Below are 20,871 nucleotides of genomic sequence, written 5' to 3' on the forward strand. Positions count from 1 at the left end.
TACCTCACAAAGTGGATAATTTTCACAAACCATATGCATATTGCGTTGTTAGAATACACTTAGAACAGTCACTATCTTCACTAGCTCTCCGGCTAGACTTTTGACCAACAATAAATGTTCTTATTAAACTTAATATGTTTCACAAACTATAATCAATCAACAAATGGACTGTATTCCTACACTTTTATTAAATTACACTTGTCAGCGATGCAAAATAATTGATACAAAATAAGCGAGCCATTCTACATGGCTGTCACAAACACAATTCTATCAATCAATTATCTTGTTGCCACACATAAAGTTCAAAACTAAAAGAAGAAAAACAAAAGGAATTTACGTTGTTTGCAACAATAAAATGAAGCAAACGATACTCACATAAACATACGGCAATAAGCCAAGCAAATGAGTAACCCATGTATTTCTGGTATTTCAACTTGTTTAGCCAAACTTTCAAACATGATTAAATATAAACTGATATCATTCTCGTCAGGTTTAAATTCTTGCATTAAACGATGAAGCTCTAACTTTGGATTCATGTGCGTGCCACTAGCATTTTAATTGGTGCCAGAATTTGTAGATCTACATTCTGCTTCAATACGTAGTTTTTGCAGTTCAAATTCCATTTCATACTTTCGTTTTCTTTCCTTATATTCTTCTTTTCGCCTACGTTCTTCAATTTCTTCTTGACGTTTTCGTTCTTCAATTTCTTCTTTTCGCCTACGTTCTTCAATTTCTTCTTTACGCTTACGTTCTTCAATTTCTTCTTGACGTTTTCGTTCTTCACTTTCTTCTTTTCCTTTACTTTCATTTATTAGAATGTTTAACCATTCTTTGGCGCATTCTTCATCGTACTCTTTGCTAGCCAAAATTATCTTTTTCAAATCGCTCATTTTATGACTCTCATTTACATCTTCTCCCAATTCTTCAGCTAATATTCTTAAATCGCATTTCTTTGCCTTACCGAAAATAGACATTTTCGTACTCATTAAAATGCAACTTATATATATATGCTATTATTATTAACTTCCAATTAGACAACTTAGTAGAACACAGTTATTGGTATTTTATAAGTTTGTTTGACGTTCTAAATATATTTCAAAATTTAAAGAAATGAAAAAAAAATAATAAACTCGCTTTCCAAAATGATAAAAAAATAAAAAAATTAAATTCTATAATAAATATGTTACATCAATCAATGCACATACCTTGAAATTCAAATTCGTTTCAATTTATTTACGTAAAGCAAATTCTTGTAGCTTTAGGCTTAGGTTTCAGAATAATCCAGCTTATGTTAACTTCCTTTTGTAGTTAAATTAATCACTCATAAAATAGTTGTAAAAAATAAACAAACATTTATTTAAAGATAAATCTTAATAACTTACACGTAACGTATTCGTAAACGTACATAACATAACAAACGTACTTACTGCATCGTACCGTTAAACATTTCAAGCTTACATCATCTGAATATCTTTTTAAAATTATAAAATAGAACTACATCCTGAAATTAGCTGTTGCCATTTTCTCAATAGATATTTTGTCTAATAACAACTAAATAATTAACAATCGTGCTTACATTCTGTAGTCGCTACGTATTTATCATTCCGTTCACTTTGGATTTTATCCCATAAATTTTCGACTACATTTGATTCTAATTGTGCTACAAGATAGTTAAGCCAAGATTAGCCAGGGTCAGTCTGATCCTGGTTAATAACTGTGCTTCAACTTGGAAGAACAAAATGTCTTGTTTTTCTGCCCCAAAAGGTGGAATTTTAACTGCGGTAAATTCTTCACCAGGCGTATTCTAAACAGGACTGTCGGTCTGCCTCAAGGAGGTTAGAATAGAAGGAGGGAGTGTTCGCGGTTTCCTCCGCTATCGGGGAATGAAACTCCACCGAACAAGCGGCGTCCATGTTTGTAACTTCAGAACATTGCAATACGGCAGTGAAACGTAAATGTTTCAAGGCTGTTCTGTGCATGTAATGTTCCAGTAAAAATATGTTAACTTTATAAGGAAATGCTTCGCTATTGTTAAACTTTTGTTTTAAAGTAATAAAGATGATATGCATAATTTACTATGAACAGAAAATTATTAAGAAATAGTTCGAAATTTAAATGCGTGTGTATCAGTGCTTAAATTGCGCCGGATCCCACCGGAGCCCGGCTCCTGTACTTCTCAATTTTTAAGATAAATTACAATTTTAGCTGGAGAACTAAATAAGATGAGCTTCGGTACTTCTTTTTATAAAACTGAACCACAATTTAAAGGGAAAAAAATTAGAATTCCTAACGTTTTAGTTTAACAATAAGCAGACCTTGCAATGCTTACAGTTAGTTATCCTCGCAGGAAGGAAAATTTGTGTTCTTAAATGTGCCTTAAGTGACAGCGAGTACAATAAGTGTGAAATCCTGAGAGAGGTAAACTGCTCATGCACGTCTTATACATCGTCTTCCCACAGTATCCGCCACAGTGGTAGGAAGTCCTTTCTTACCTCCATGGTATCCACTAATGGGGGGCAGCGTAACCAGCAACATTTAGGAGTCCGATTCAGGACTCATTTACCCCTGACACCCATTTGCCTGATGGCTATAATTATATCAACAGAGAACCGCGGTCAAAGAGAACGTTCTCTCTCACCAAGATTACTCTCATTTTTTTGTTTCCACCCGCTCATACCCTCATTCTGTTTCCTCCTGGAATTTTCATCAGCTATACTTTAAGTATATTTGATTTTTGTGATGACAAAAGAACCCCCCCCCTACGTTCAGAACTTAAATAGGGCCGGAACCCACCGGATCGGGGCTCCCGTGCTTCTTAGTTTTTGTAATAAATCATAATTCTAGCCGGAACGCACCGAAGCCCTGAATAAGAAGGCTGCGGCTCTTCTTTTATGTAACTGAATAACAATTTCAGTAGAGATTTTTCTCGAAAATTTTATTTTAACAATAAAATTATATTAAAAATCGCGTATTCAATTTCAATTTATCTCTTTACATTTAATTTAATTTTAATTAGTTAATTACTTTAATCTAATTATTTCAATAAATAATAATCAATTATCTAATAATTATCAATTAAATTATAATTAATTAATTATATAATAATTATTGATTAAATAACAATTTGTAAACATTAATTAAATATATATAATTAATTTGATAATAATTAACTATTTAATTTAAAAATTATTAATGAGTTTAATAGTCATTTTATTTATATATTTACTCTTGTTTCTCTCTGCTGACGGTCTTCCATAGGGCTCCGGCACTTCTAATCTTAGAAATTAAGCCCTGCTGTGTATAACATTAAATCCTTTAAAAATGATGTTTCTGCATATTTCAAGGATTTGTTTAGTTTTATTAGCAACCTGTTGGGTGTACTTTTCCAGTTTTTCCTTTTAAGAAGTGATATTTCTGATTTATTCACAATATTATCATAGTGTATTAAAGAATTATTTCATATACAGTTTAAGAGATAGAAAAGAAAGTTATTTATTTTAGTATGCTTAAATACTTCAGATTTAAGCTGAAATACACTAAAAGATAAATTCACATATTTAAGCAATAATTATCTAAAAAATAGTCACAGGTTGCATTTTCTTAAAATAAAAATTTTAAATATATCCTTATCAGAGCCAACAGCAAGAAAATAAATATTAATAAAATAAAACAGATTTATGTGAATTTAATGATATCAGTTTATCCGCGTTTCATATTTATGAATCTCATAGAAATTGCCTTGAATTAAGCTGAATTACAGAAAATATACCTCTATAAATTCTTGGATACATCTTTCCCACATGTTCAATTGTGTTACTATTTTACTTACTTTTATCTCTATACCGCCCAGAAATTTGTAAGTTTATGCAAACAATATTTAACAACAGAAAAGTTTATCTTCATCAAATGCATAAATTATATTCATAACAGTTCATGAAACTTAAAAATGAATAATGATTAATACATAAATAAAAGTATTACTTTATTTATATTATATTATTCTTTATTTATATTATATAGTATTACTTTATTTATATAATTTATAAAAGTATTACTTAAATAGTAACACTTGATTTCTTACTTTCCATGAAAATTATAAAACGAATCACGTAAAAGGTTCAAATTATACAATTTAAATCCTAGCATATATCACTGTATGTTAAGGAACGAAGATACCACCTATAAACAGTAACATTAAAATGCATTTAACATATTTGGATTATTATGAAGTCCCTTTTTTTCCAATCTGGAAAGAAAACAACATGACATTGTGATATTTTTAATATATTTTTCAAATTACATAAAAAAAGGGAAATCAATACTTACGCGTGAAAAGTAATCCCAGAAATATTTTTCGAAAATCTATTTGTGCATCCATATGCAACACAAGCTGACATGCTTCAAAAAAGAAATGAAAAAAATGCCGCAATTACAGACTTCCTTGCACAAGTCACATCGATAACAGTAACATGGCCGCCAAGCTTCACCGTGTGAGTTGAACCTTCCCTCCTTCTATTCTAACTTGTTTGTCTGCCTAATTTCATTGTTAGAAGAATTTATTCATCAGAATGGTCACCAGATGTTGTGGACGCTGCGCTCAGTCAATATATTGGATAATTTAATAACTTAAATGATAATTATAGAATGGATTAACTTCACACATTTTCCCTTTTTCCATTTTTTGAAATAAACAAATTTTTATAGTAACAGCTGTGTTTTCTATTTTATGAAGGTTATCATGTTAAAACAAAGCTTTAATATATGGAAAAAATTATAATATGACACACACGTTCCTTTTCCTCTCATTGATAAGACTTGCATCATGTTTATCCATGGACCTTATAGAAGGTGATCAGCGAATAAGCTCTGATTTCAAAATTAAATATCTCTACAGCAAAAATCGATAGAATTATGCGGTAAACTGTACATTTACTAACAAAAATTTAAAAATGGTGTACAAAAGTTTAGAAAATTTAGTTACGAAAATCTTTGACAGATGGCGCTCTGTGCTGAAAAGGAGTAAAAAAATTAATTAAAAAAATAAAGCAGCCTTTGAGATCAAAATACAATTTTTTCAAAATGTTCACCGTTCGAAACAATGAGGTGGCGTAAACGAACAATGAAATTTGACATCGCGTCTTGCAATGTCTCGACGGAAATGGAATCACGTGCAACACCAAACAACGATTCAAGCTCATCTAGAGTAGCAGGATTGTTTTAATAGACAGCGTCTTTCAATATGCCCCACAGAAAGAAGTCACAAGGACTCAGATCAGGAGAACATGGAGGCCAAGCTATTCCTGTGTCAGTAAATTGAGGATAATCTAACGCAATTACTTTATTCCCAAAGTATTCATGAAGAAAGTGAAAAACTTTATTTGTTCGATGTGGTCGAGCCCCATCTTGCAGGAACCAGTCAATACCTGGTCGATCCTCCAACGCTAGTTGAGTGCTGACAAATTGTTCCAAAATTGTAACGTAACGTTCAGTAGTTATCGTTTCTCGTACGAAAAAGGGTCCGATAATGCCTCTGGCGTATGCCGCAGCCCATGCTATAACTTTAGGCGAATGCAGTGCTTTTTCTTCACACAAATGAGGACTTTCGATACCCCAAATCTCCAGTTTTGTTTATTAACGATTCCATTCAAATAAACCAGGTGCAGCTCACATAAGTCTATCGTTGTCGATCATTGTTAAAATCTGATTCGCAAAGTCAACCCTTTGTTGCACAGCTTTCATGGGTATGGCCTGATGACTTTGAATTTTGTATGGTAACAGACGTAGGCTATTTTAAAATATTTTTTATGTGCTCGTGTACTTTAAACCTGTCTCTGATGCAATCCGTCGGATGCTTTTCCTAGGATTTTGTTGAACAAACACAAAAACTTTGGCTGCATTTTCAGGAGTGACTATAGTTTGCTTAGGCCCAACATTTCCCTTTCGATCATCAGCCACGCTGAAAGTCCATCCGAATTTCGCGAAGAGCATGAGAATGGTTTTCGCATTGGGTCCAACTGGAACATTGAATCGGTTTTGAAAACTGGGACGTGTAGCCGTAGGACTATGTTCTAATCGATGAAATTCCAGAACCAAACCATAAGTTGTTCAATGGAATACATTATTTCTCTTTCTACGCTAGCCTCTTTTCAATAGCCAACAGTTGTACTGATCACTTTCGACTTCGAAGCACATTTTAAAGGCTTCTAAAGATGGGTCATTGCGATTAGAGCGCCATCTGTTAACGATTTTCATAACTAAATTTTTTAAACGTTTGTACACCATTTTTACAGTTTTGCTAATAAACATACAGTTTACTGCATAATTCTATCGGTCTTTGTTGTAGAGATATTTAATTTTGAAATCAGGGCTTATTTGCTGATCATCCTGTAAGAGACCTTCTTATAAGGTCCATGTGTTTATCGTGTCAAAGAAAATAATTCAGGAGGAAATACTGAAAACAAATTCTACGTAAAACTGAGATACAATTATTCTTAGATAAATTATAAAATTCTCCAAAAATAATATGAATGTACATATTAATTTAAATTAAACTCCCGAAAATTTAACGACTAGTGGGACATCTGACAACGATTGGGCGAAATTTTACTGTATAGTTAGTTATTTATTGATTTTCTATAGAGCTTTGGTGAAAACGTAAACAAACATGGCTGCGCTCACGGGAGTTTTTAAAAATGCTAAGCTATCGGGTAAATGTTTCCTGGTATTGAGATAAATGCATATATGAAAATAATTACTGTTATTTAGTTTCTATAGCTTCGAAATTCAAAACTGTATTCCATGTTTTGGTCACTGCATCTTTCTTTCCAAGGTCATCAAGTCATAGCGGTTCTGTAAATACAGGGGCTCCAAAAGTGTTGGTATACCTTCGACTCTGGTTTGAAAATAGTAGCATGTACAAATTAAAATTTTTTTAATCGTATTTCTTTAGACAATGTCTCTATTGTATTGCTCAGAAAATTGTACATGCAATTTAAGCCTTTAAATAATTTATCAGAAATGCAAAAAGTCTTAGGACACTGACAAAAAACTGCAAAGAACACGCAAATTATTTAACGTCTAAGGAGTGTAACACATAATAAACCATGTTTCTGATTTTATTACCCGTTGCAAACACATTTTCGGCTGTGTTGTAATTTCAGCTCTGATATTTTATTATTCTTGTTTTCATACTTTTTTTCTTCTTAATTTGTGTTTGATGGAATGGTATGTTTTCTAATTCATACCTTGAAATCATTCCAGTTATGTTCAAATGAATTTAAATCACAAGATTTGAGAGGTGATTTAATCATCGTTTGTCAATTGTACAACAGCCACATGTGAATATATAACTCAATATGTTTAGAGTTAGCATTTAATTTCTAAAATTAAAAGTACCAGAACTCTATGGAAGGCTGTCAAGAAAAGTAAGCAAAATTAGATGAATAGTATATATTCATTGTTTGAGAATTATAGGAGTTGGAGTACTTACATATCAAAAGGTAGCTACTGTCAAACTATGAAAATTGGTGACCGTTCTGCCAAAGTCGTGTCAGTCACTCCTGCAGAATTCTGAATGAATTGACGCTTTTTTAAATTATGAAACAAGTTTTTGAATTCCTAGCTTTTACATTTTTTCACTTCATAAAAGGCTTTCATTGATTTCTGCTATTTTGTTAGGTTGTTCAATTTTATCAGAAGCTGTGTTTAAAACATTTTGAATTCAAAAACTTCTGTAAATAAGTGTTCCAGTCTACTAGTGTTTTGTTCACCATATTCAGCTAATCCTATCAAATTCATTAAAACACACTTTTTTTTTAACCCCCTTCTTTTTTTTTTTTAATCAAAATGGCAGAAAAATATAGCAATAACAATTAATTTATTTCCTAATTCAATAAATACAAAAGATGGCTTATTAAGAATTAATCAGACATAGATCAATTAATAGCAAAGATATTATGAATGTATTTTGCTTTAAGTGCTAAGTACTTTGTATGTAGTTCTGCCTCTTTCTTTTTTTTTTTTTTCCCACCCTTCAAAAGACAGTAATGCGACTATCTAAAAAAATTTATATATGTAATGTACTGTTATCTAGACAGATAACCTGACTTCAGAATCATAAAGGTCCATTTAACAGTGATTTTGCAAATAAGTGCTTAAGTTTCTTTCTTTTTTTTTAAAAAAAAAATTTTTCTTAATTATGAAACATTTTTTTCTTTTGAGCAACTGTGGTATTTTACTGATCTAACAATGTTTTACTGTTTCTGGAGAAACTAAATACTTCATTAAACTCCGCCAAAAACAAAAAAAGGGAGGGGGATTTCTTGAATTTTTTTCAAGTAAAAAATGGTGGTCTTGTGGGGTAAGCTTTGGTTTGATAACTTCTTTTCTTTGTTTGAATTTGATTTCTTAATCATTTTATAATAATGAAAATGTTAACATGGTGCAAATTTAAATTTTTAGCACTTTTTCTAACATAGTTATCCTTTTTTAAATGAAAGTTATTGGGACCAGATTCAGAAATGCATATATGTGCAGGTATGCATATATGTATGTACATATCTGTTAAGAGATATTATACTCATATTATTTAGTAAATAAATTATTATTATGTTACTCTGCAGCTAATGCACAAGTATTAGAAATTTTATTTCAATTTCAATGAATTTCAATTAATTCAATCTTTGATATATATATACATACATGCATACACGAACACGTGCATCCATTCATACATGCATACATTTCTGAATCTGGTCCCGATAACAGAAGAGTACCTAAATGAAAAGTAACTAGTTTTCTAAGAACATTTGTAGTTTTTTTATGATACTACCATTATGCCACAAAATGCTAGAATGCTTTGAAATGTGAAATATTTGCATAGTCAGTTTTTAAAACATGAAGTCCAACAATATTTAAATTATTGCTATAATTTCAAAGTAAAAATACATAGCAAGCGTAACGTTTTTAAGTCAGTCTCTCAGAAAATATATGTCTGACAACTTTTGTGATTTTTTTTTTTTTCCGGATTAATTTGTAATTTTTAAAATGTTGTTAAAATATTATTTAAATTTTCATAAAGAATAGACTTAAGATATTATTAAAAAAATCTCTTAATTTAAGCTCTATATACTATTGCTTCTACTGCAGAGCAGAAGATGCTTCAGCACTTTTGGAAGCTATTATACAATATGAAAGTAAATAAAACAAGAAATTTGATGCAGCGAAAAAATATCATTACATTATCCACTGATATAAAAAACATGATTATTTATTTATCTATTGCATATGAAATAATAATTTGTCTCTTATTTTATTTTTGCAAAACTCATTAGTAGCTGAGTAGCACCATTTCCTGATCAGTATGTCAGGTGGTATAAATTCATTTCTGCTGCGAGAAGAGAAATTTTAAAGTGATAAAGCAATTTGTTTTTTATGTCTATACTCCTGTAGGTACTGAAGTGTAATATTTAATGCAAGAAATCTTCTTTTAGAGCCATAACATAAGAAATAAACTCTTAGCTCATTAACAAATTTCTTCTTGTAGTGATGAAAATTCCACTCGATATATTATAATATTTTTCTTATAGTTAATTTAAATTTTCTATGTTTTCATATTTGTTAAAAAAAACAATTGCATGAAGTCATCTCCTGAACATAATTTTATATTAATTCAGTATTACTGAATACAATATCTTAAAATTTCTAGTTTTTACTGTAAAATATATATTTATACTGTAAAATATATTTTATACTATTTTTGTTAAGTGGGATTTAGAGCTAAGCAAGGCTCCATTAAGATTTTATTGTATGTACAGAGTGGTGTAAAGTTTTAACGTGTATGTGAAACTAGGTCAGTCAGGGGCCTCAGGGTTTAGTAATAATGATACTAACTCATAAATTAACTTTTTATAAGATAAAATATTGCATTCTTTTTTATGACTTTTCTTTCCTCTCAATAATGTCATGTATAGAGTAAAACTACTTATCATTCATGTTTGTCTTGGCTGGTTGATAGCTTAAAATCTCTTTACATCCTTGTCTCCTTGTCTTGCATTATAGCTTCTTGCAGGAGTGCGCTATGCCATTTGCTTACCTTTTCCTCCAAGATTAGCATAAATATGTACATAGGTTGGGGTAAAAGTCATGGCAACTATTTTTTTTCTTGAAGATACCAGCTCGGTTGGAAAATGTGACATATACAGACGAAAGGACAAGGTCTTAACTACATGTGTGGACAATGAATAGCACTGAAATATTGTAACACATGAATTTATTACAGTAGTATACAGGGCAATATGGCCTTCACCATGCAAAAGAATGATAACACAATATACATAAAGTTGGCATGACAAGCCTGTGACTAAAGACCCTCAATGTAGTCCCCTGCTAGTGTCACCACACGCTGCCAATAATGTGGGAGGTGCTGAATACCATCAGCCTCAGCATTTGCCGCACCATGTGTGAATTGAGTCATCTGTTGGCGCACAGCATTAGCAATGTTGCAAACCGCCTACCGCGTATTGGTTCCTTAATCTTGAGAATGAGATCAAAGTCACAGGGCGAGAGGTCAGGAGAGTACAGTGTGCTCAGTTTTTATACATTCCTTACTATGACAGCATTCATATTTTATGCCGTTCCTACAGAATATTGTATATATTGTCTATCTCTTCTTGTAACTCACCTATAGATTTAATTTAAATTTGCACTACTATTTTAATTATTCGCAGCCACTGATTATATGTATCTATTCATTATTATTATTTCTAACTATGCACTGACTGTATGGATTGTAATGTTAATCATATACTGGTAGCATTGAATATATAGTCTTATTGTACCACACACTGTGAATCTTCGGATTATGGTAACTCAGCGATTTTTTTGCGAAAACTTGGCTACCAATCCTGCTACAGCAACCTGCTAGTTTTTTTTTTTTTTTTTTGGATGCCATTTTGTTTTCACGAAGTAAAGGCATGTTTTTGTTTTTACTCCACATTTTTTCCAACAATCTGCTATGCTAGAACTTTTATGGAACAAATGTGCATAATCATGACGAAGATTAGGTGCGAAATTGTTTCTAAGTGCTTATTAGCTAAGATCATGATCGGAAGTTTCCAGAAAGTAGTGGAACAAACGTGCACAGAAATTTGTTTTTACAGAGCAAATTTATGTATGAAACATATAAATAATTTTTCTCATAAAATAGAAAAGTTTGCAGGAAAATTTTGTAAATCTTTGAAGTCGGTAAAAAGGACATGTATGAAATTACCTGATCGCTAAAAAGTATGTATACTGTGCAAGCTTTTATATCTTCAGCTTGCATATTACCTTTTCCAAGCATGAACATTTGCACGTATAAAATAAATAAAATATGCAAGAAATTACATTAATTTTCATTTCCCTCTAAATTATCAATTATAAAAGTCACCACAAAATAATCTGTGACTGGAACTGTGTACTTCTCAGATTATTGCTAAAGTCCAGCTAGTAATCTTTATCGCCTTACCAAAATGTCGCCAAACTACCTGTTACTATATTCCAAAGATTAGCCCCACACACTGATTTCTACATGCTGTTATTCAAAATTGCAATCTGCTCAGCCTATCGCATTGCAATATGACCACAGTACTGTACTTACTACTACAGTCAAAATTCGTTAATCCGGACTCGTCGGGACTTCGGCGATTCCGGATTATTGATTTTTCCGGATTATAGATCATCAGTTTAAATCTGGTAAGATGGCATGCAGAAATTACAAAATTAAAAATATGAAACCATAATTTATGAAATAAAGAACAATTATGATCTAAAGGGTATCAAAATTTACAAAAAGAAAAAACTTAATATTTATTTGTTTACTTTATTAAACCTTTCAATGTAAGTTGTTTAAGTTGCTTCGTTTCATGTGATAATACTTTCTCTTTAATTATATTAAACAGACATAATTTCTTGTTTAGTTACAAAGTTCCGCTGTTCAAGTTCTATAATTGCTGTGTCGAGAATACCGACTAATTTGACAATCGAAATTTTTTCATTTTCAATAACCTCTGTCACTTTCTTCGCTATCGGAAACGAATTATAATAACGAGGAACTTGTTTTAAATCGAATCAAAGACGGAGTACATCGAGATGAAATATTACATTTAGTAAGGAATTATAAGCCAAATAAAATAAAAACATCTGCCCTGAAGATGAGGATAGTGCTGACAGATCAACTTCCAATTCATAGCACGCCGTGGCGTTTTCCCCCTGCCGAGCAGCGTGAAATTGATAAACAGATTTCGGATTTCAAAACATACTTTTGCTTTAGATCCTTTACCTATTTGCAAATATATATTGGAAATTCTATTTGATATAATCGAAAGTTCAAGCTTACTTTTCTAAAATTGCTCTAACAGTCTGCAAAAAATAATAAGCTGGATCCAATTCGAAGATTAAGGAACAACGCAATCTGCAACATTAACTGAATTAGATAATTTTAGCTTAGCTTATACCGTCCGTTATACATTAAACGTGCATGCGTAAACGTTTTATGCGCACATGCATATTCGCAGCCGTAAAGGTCTTACGCGCACACGTAAACGCCTATGCGCATGCGTTAACGCGACACATGCGCAGAAAGTTTGTAGCTTTGAGGTCCGGATTATGGGTGTCCGAATTAACGACTTTTGACTGTATATGTATTTATAACCCGATTGTACTGTTGCTCGTACTCAAGACAGTCTGCGGTGACACAACAGGTCACCAACATTATACATGCCAACTTTCTTTATTTGTAAATTTTGGTACCACGTACTTTATTATATGTATTTACTTACCGCTAATTTATATTTAACTTTCTATTTATTTTACTGTAAGCACAACCAGCTATGTACAGTTTGTTTTGAATTTTGTATCTGCTCTGCACCCGATCACATATGGCACCATACTGTTTGTGATTACTTACCACTAATAAATTTAACTAATTACTGATTGTACTGTCAGTACAAAGAGCTATGTACAGGTTGTTTCGAATATTGTGTATACTCCCTGCATTTGATTACACATGGCACTTTATGTAATTATTTACCACTAATAAATACTGATTGTACTGTAAGCATGACTAACTATGTACAGATTGTATCAAATAGTGTATTTACTCACTGTACTTAATTACACATGACACTTAGCTATATGTAAATATTTACCACTCATTTATATAACTATCTGCTGATTGTACTGTAAGCACAAATAGCTATGTACATATTATTTTTGAATATTATATTTACTTTCTGCAATTGATTACACACAGTACTTCATGTTCTACCACTTATGCGTATAACCATTTACTGACTGTACTGCATGCATGAAAAGCTATGTACGGATTGTTTTGAATATTGTATATACTCTCTGCATCGGATTACACATGGCACTTCTCTGTATGTAACTACTCATCACTAATATACTACCATCTACGGATTGTACTGTAAGCACAAATAGCAATATACAGTTTGTATCGAATATTGTATCTACACTTGTTTGCACACGGTACTGTACTATATGTAATTTTGTAATTACTCTCTACAATTGTTTGCAAACGATACTTTACTATATGTAATTATGTAATTACTTACCACTAATATTTATCACTACTTTCTGATTATAATGTATGCACAAATAGCCTTGTACAGTTTGCTTTGAATATTATATCTAATCACTGCACTTGATTATACACAGTTTGTATTAATGTCAGCTTTACTTATCCACTACTATTATACCTAATCAAGTACTTTATTTAATGATCCACCATTACATTATGCAATCATGTTCTGTAACTTCTGAATGTACATTGTAGCACGAAAGTGCAAAGACATTTATGTATACAAAAATTGTGACTGTAACATTTTAAAGATTTTTTATGCGTTCCCAGCTGCATTATGGAGTTCTGCTTCCGCTGTATGGGCATTATTCTGATAGGTATAACCTTAGGTAGGAAGTCCTTACAGCGGTGATCGGTGGGTGCTCCAATTTTCCCCATCTCCAACGTCAGAGTAGCTGCCATACACACTGTGCTTTATGTGGCCTTGCATTGTCGTGTAGAATTATTGCACTGTCTGCAAGATCCGGACGTGTACCCCGAATGCCACGTCATACCTGTCGCACCAGGAAGTCCCTGTAGTACTGTGCGGTCACTGTTCTGCCATGAGGAACAAAATGGCAAACAATGACACCTCTGATGTCATACATGACGATCACCATCAATTTGACTGGGGAAGGATTCTGACGGACTTTCTGCTGCCTTGGTGATCCAGGATATCGCCACTCCGCAGACTGACGTTTCAGTTTTGGTTTGTATGCCCTGGCCCAAAATTCATCGATGGCGATTATTCATGACAAGAATTGATCGCCGCCATGTTGCCAGCGTGCAAAGTGGTCGGAGTATATTGCATAGCGCACCCACCTTTAAACTTCCGTCATTGCATGCGGCACCCACCGCGAAGCGATTTTGCATAACTGTAGCTCATTACACAATATCCCGTGGAAGGTGCGTTTCTCGATGCCACTTGCCCTTTCTAACTCCAGTAATGTCCATCGTTTGTCTTCGTCCATGAGGTGCTCGAAGATGGCATGTGCCAAGTTGGTCCGCACACTCACCGGTCATCCCAAACATTGCTCATCACTGGTTGACACTCGTCCTTGCTGAAACTGTCCTACCCACCGTGCTACTGTACAATATGGTAGGGCATTATTCCCAAGGGCTTCTACTAATTCACTGTGACATTCCATCACATTTCTCCCTCGGAGAACGGCTATTTTGATGTAAGTGCGCTGCTCAACACGGGTTATTTCCATCTCGCATGGCACTAACCAATTGACTGATTTCAGAGCCCTCGCTACCACAGAGTCAGCTATCACAGAGCCATCTGTTGTTCTACATACACACTATGCCTGCAGAACTTCCACACGACACGACACGTATACGTTTTGTGACCCTTTCACATATCTACAAGAAGAAAATAGTTGCCATGACTTTTGCCCCAGCCCTCGTATAATTAATGCAACAGTCTTGTCTACTTCAAACCTGTATACAAATAATAGTAATTATTATAATAATTAATAATTTACATATTTCTTTCAGAATCATATTTGTGTAAATGTGTATGCTTCATTCAATTCATATTTAATTATGTTGATTAATAAAATGTTTTATGCAAATAAAAAAGGTGTAACCCACAAAAATGAATACTTATGTGGTTTGTGTATACTTTTAATGTCAAGTACTTTTGAATGGGACATTTTCATCTCTAACAATCACATTTTTGCTGTTCACCAACTAATTCTTAAACATATGTTAAATTGTATTTTCTAGAAATTTAGTCAGGAGCTAGCACCTGAAATGAATTTTTGTGCATTATATATTACCTTGTAATATGAGATTTACTATTCATTCAAATAAATCTCACCATAATTACTAGTTTTATTTTATTAATTTAATTTGTGTGTGTGGGATGTGATTTGAATACCTAAAACAGTTTTGGTTCTTACCATTTAAATATGTAAATTGATAAACTCTGGTATTAGAAAAATATGAATGAATATTTTTTTAAGTTTTTGTTATGAATAAAACATTAATATCATATACACGGAAAAAGTTATGATGTTGTATGATAAAAACAAATGTTCTATCTTCAAATACTGCGTAATCATATGCAGTTTTAGTTATATATATTTAAAATATTACCTTTTCAGTCAGCCTCATTGGTCAGTTTTCTCGATGCCTTTCAAGTTCTGCTCCGAGGTTTACCTATAGTAAGTGTATTGTTTTAATTGCTATATATTTAACTTTTACTTGATTTCATTCTTTGAAGATATTTGTTATATCTTTGAAGATGTTTGAGTGTAGTGTTTTTAAATGATTTTTTATAATTTAAAACTGCAGTGTATTGAAGAAATTTATAAATAAAAAAATATTTTTTTGCTGTGATTAGGAAATTTAAATAGAATTAATAATAATAGAATAAGTAAATATGATTTAAATACAAATTCATTTATTTTCTTCAATCAGTTTGGTAGTATGCAAACACCTTTTTTGTTGTAAAAATTTGTTGGATGCATTCTGTGTTTTATGTGTTGAATAGCACATTTCTTTATATTAATATTTTTGTTTAAAATAAATGCAGTGAAAAGTGATAAATTTAATTAATATTAATTTAAATTCAGATTCAACAAAAGTGAATACTAATGAGAAAAATGCTTGCTGAATTTAAAGGTAGGAATCAGCATTAGTTTGCTGCCTACGTGCAGGAAGCTTGGTTGCCACATAAATACATTTTGGCAACATAGTTTGTTGCCTTATGAATACTTTTCAGTGAGACATAGGTAATCTTGAGAAAAAAAAAAAAAAAAAAAAAAAAACCAGCTGTTTCTTCTGTACTTAAGTGATCATTGGATATGAAAGTAAAAAGTTGTACAGTACAAAGTCCGAAATCCAGACTCGTCAGGACTTCAGGGATTCTGAATTTGGGATTTTTCTGGATATTGATCAGCAGTTTAAATCTAGTAAGATGGCATGTAGAAATTATAAAATTAAAAACATGAAATCGTGATTTATGAAATAATGAAGTATTTATGATCTAAAGGGTATCAAAACTTACCAAAAAAAAACTTAATATTTATTTGTTTACTTTATTGAACATTTCTTTCAATGTAAGTTGTTTAAGTTGCTTCATTTTTTATGCTAATACTTTCTCATTAATTCTGTAGACAGACATAATCTCTTGTTTAGTTACATTGTTGAAGTCCTGTAACTGCTGTTTCGAGAATTCCGACTAACTTGTGAATCCAAATTTTCTCGTTTTCAGTAACTTCTCTGTCATTTTCTTAACTTTTGGCAGCAGTGGATCTAGAAACATCTAGATTTCGCCATTCATTAATTGATTGATGATTGAGAAGCATTCAATCACAATGAAACACTTCTTTAATATTATCTTCATTTATTACCACTTCTCCACATTTCTTTACAAAATCCGTTATTTGGAAAATTTGTGTTGCGATATCCGAAATCCTTTAAAATTCATGGCTATCATTTATCATAAATTTATCAATCCTTCACTATACATATTTGGCTATGCATCATGAGCTTGGCGACTAACGACAAGTTGTTTCCTTAAATTTTGTCTTGCTTCTATCATGCGTGTGTGTGTGTGTGTGTGTATTTAATTATGGCAAAGCACACGAGGGCTATCTGCCTAAGGGGAGGGATGCCTTTCGTGGAGGACTTTCTAAGGGAAACTGGCTCGTATACACATTACACATGGGGAAAACCACGAAAACGCCCATGCAGCCAGCCCGTTCGCGGGATTCGAACCTGCTTCTATCATGCACCTAGACAATTAAGCCTAAATTTTATTAGTTTAGTTATTTATTATACTTATTTCTTGTACATGCTTAAGGCTTATCAGAGTTCTAAATAAAAAAATTCCCACATATACTTAAACCTTATTGAGGGCCTGTGCTAGATAACTTACCGCCTGATGCAGTCTCTGTGGCTCCTAAATTCTGCGGGTTCTGATTTTATGTGGATAACAAATCAGTTATTCTTAATTTAAATAGCCCTAAATGTAATATTTGGGTCTATGAGTATCATCAACAAAAATCTGTTTTTAGCATATAGAAAGAAATTTTTGATTAATTTTTTCTTGTCAGCAATTTTTAGCGCATTTAACTTAAATCTGTAATTATTGCCAAGTGTAATGTCAGCATAAAATGTTATTATACTTCTTTATTATTCAATTACTAACTTAAATAAAATGTTTAGGCATCGCTACATGAGTCATTACTCAAGTTTTTCATATTTTGATAAACATGCGGTGATGAAAGTATTGAGTCAGTCTATAAATCTGTGCGCATTTTTTTGGTAAAGTTTAAAATAATATAAAAAACACAATTTAACATTTTAATTATATATATATTTTCCTCCATTATGTACAATGTCTCGCCATCTTGCAGGCAGCTTTTTTATGCCATTGCTGTAGAAAGTGGTTTTGATGCAAAAAAACTTGAAAGTTCATAGTGTACATCCTGTTTAGAATTTAATTTTTTTTCCCAGTAAAAAAATTTGTAAGGCATGAAATAAGTGAAAATCACTTGAGGCAATATATGGGGAGTAAGCAGGTTGTGTTTCCAATTAAATTCACTAATTTTTTGCGGTGTTGTTTGAGCCATATGTGGTCTAGCGTTATCATGATGAAACAATACTTTTTTTATGTTCACCAATTGTGTTATTATATTATTATTTTTTTGATCAATTCTGAGTTAGGCAGCAAAGTTGTTGTCTATAAACTTCTGAATGAATCGTTTGATTTGGTTCTAACAGTTCAAAACATCCGGAACGGGGTTCATCATCAATGCTGCTTTTTCCAACTTTAAAATTTTTAAATCATTTCTAGGCAGTCCTTACACTAATAGTGTGTTCACCATGTACACTATTAATTTTTATTGCTGCAAACCTGTGGCAGATTCACCACACGAAAATAAAAAAAAGAACAGCACGTTTGTACTGATTGTCTATATTCATCTTCTATGGGTACTAAAATGTGTTCGATATTTACAAAAGCTGGTGATGAACTGAATAATATGTTAGGCAAACAATGACAAGTTTCAACACGTTCAAAATTGTATTGTTTTACTAAATGCGTCATAGTGAATTTCACGCATACTCTTAATGCGCACGAATGCACGAACTTATGGGCTGACCCGATATAATAAATAATGATTCATCATGTTGGCATCAGATCAACGATGTATCTATGTGGAATGTTTCTATTTGAGATGTGTGCCAAGTAAATACGTAGCAATGGAGCCAAATTACTGATCATACAAATTTAGCTAAAATGATTGTTTTCTTCAATAACAAGCTATTTTATTTAGTATTGAAGTGAAATTAAGAATCAGAACTCTCCAGATGTTTTATTATGCGCAGAGGGGGGGAGATCAAATGTGCATGCGTAGAGCCTACGAGAAAAACTTTGTTGGTGGTTTGAGGTCCGGATTTTAGATCATTCCGGATAATGGATGTCTGGATTTCGGACTTTGTACTGTATAATGTAAACCTGTATCATAAGAAAATGTTTGAATTTAATCAATCTTTGCTAGTGGATCTTTCAACTCTTGAGTTTAGAAAATGGGTAAAAACAAATCATATATCAACACTTAAGATTATCTGTAAAAATGTATACATATGTATATTTTGACAGATTGTACACTGTGTCAAACAAAAAAAGGGGGGATAGCTCTATATCTCCCGTTCTACTGGGCCTATTGACAAAATTCAAATTGCATTTTCCATGTCTCAGGGATTTAGGATTTAAATTAGATTTATATATAGCTTTTTTCTAACATAGGTATTTTGACACAAAATAGGACTTTTTCTGAAATAATGTACCAATTGTTTTCCACATCTCAAATTATGCTTAGATATTAAATTTTGTAATTTTTGGTGCGAAACTAAAATTCAGAATTTTACAGAGAAACTAAAAAATTTATTTAGGTGAATTTTTTTTCAGTTTGCACCAAGGATAATTCACTTGGCAAACTTCTTAATTTATGGCAACCTATTTTGAAACTATTAGTCGATTTTTTGGCAGTTTGGCATAATTTGAGTCGTAGAATCGAAATATGGAAAAAAAAGTAAAAATACTCGGTATAATTTTATATTTATTTTCATACGAATACAACAAAGTATATTTATTTATGGTTGTCATAAAACCTTATTTTAACAATGTTTTATTATTTCATATTATAAAAGTACAAAACATTATACAGAAAAATCGGGCTAAAAAGTGTAATGCAAGGGAACCACAGTTATTTTCTAACATATTTTTTGACAATTATTGTGCATATCTTTATTTATTAAAAAAAGGAAATGATAAAAAGATGTATACTTGTTTATTTTATAATTTTGCATTATACTTTCCCTTTAGTGAATCTTTCAATTTAGTCATTAAAATAAATATTATTCAGTATATCTTATTCTATCATTAGAACTGCTGAATCTTTTAATCTTCTGTCAGAACTTGTAAGTTTTTAATCAGTTTTAATCATTAAAGGCAAGAATACAATTTATAGATTTACAGCTTGTAATGGCAGTGCTTTTAAGTATTTTTAATGCTGTTTCAGCTTTCAAATATATATATATATATATATATATATTTATATATATTTATATTTATATATATATATATATATATGTATATATATATATATATATTTATATATATTTATATTTATATATATATATATATATATGTATATATATATATATATATTTTCCTTCCAGCTGCATTGTTGCTTTCAGATGTATTTGAATTTTTATCTTGGTTTAAATGTTTCCTTAAATGAATACATTCATCAAAAAAACTTTCTTCCAAATTTTTAACAGAAGTTTTTCAAAAGTCTGTGCTAGAAGTTCTTAATTTTCCAGTAGCTAATTTTGTAAAAAATCATTGAAATTAAATATACAATACACTGTTTACCAATAAGTATTTGGACACCCTTGCAAATGCCAATATCTGTGGTAGGAAACAACATTGGCATTAGTCACATGCAAAATGGCACAAAGTGCAGAATTATTTGATTTCAAGAGTGTAATCGCCGGGTCTCACAAAAATGGCTGTTGCTTAAGGGGGATATCTAGTAAACTGAATTCCCAAATTCGACAGTGGCCTATGTGATTCAGAAGTAGAAAGTGAGCGGTGATTGTCGGTATGTGCCCCGAGTCGGCAGATCCATGAAACTGGGAGCTAGAGATTGATGGATGCTGCCCATAGAAATTCAGGAGAACTACACTTAGATGATGGCCCACATACCCCAGGAGTTTCAATATGCAACCAG

General features: G+C 31.8%; 1 protein-coding gene across 3 annotated transcripts in view; it reads left to right on the forward strand.

Annotated features, from left to right (window-relative positions):
- Positions 1-6,609: 6,609 nt before the first annotated feature.
- ND-23 (NADH dehydrogenase (ubiquinone) 23 kDa subunit) overlaps positions 6,610-20,871 on the forward strand; it is a 48,464-nt gene continuing 34,202 nt past the window's right edge. Inside the window, exons 1-2 of one of the 3 annotated variants that reach the window (XM_085813046.1) lie at positions 6,610-6,707; positions 15,730-15,789. In XM_085813046.1, coding sequence (XP_085669172.1) covers positions 6,665-6,707; positions 15,730-15,789 — 103 coding nt within the window. In that variant the 5' untranslated portion in view covers positions 6,610-6,664. Of the gene's footprint in view, positions 6,722-8,328; positions 8,360-15,729; positions 15,790-20,871 lie in introns of those variants that run through there. The other 2 variants (XM_085813049.1, XM_085813047.1) reach the window with 2 other exon arrangements.

The sequence above is a fragment of the Stegodyphus dumicola genome, chromosome 3 (assembly GCF_044657685.1).
Source record: "Stegodyphus dumicola isolate Sdum_Otavi_A_Nest chromosome 3, ASM4465768v1".
NCBI classification, from domain to species: Eukaryota; Metazoa; Arthropoda; class Arachnida; order Araneae; family Eresidae; genus Stegodyphus; species Stegodyphus dumicola.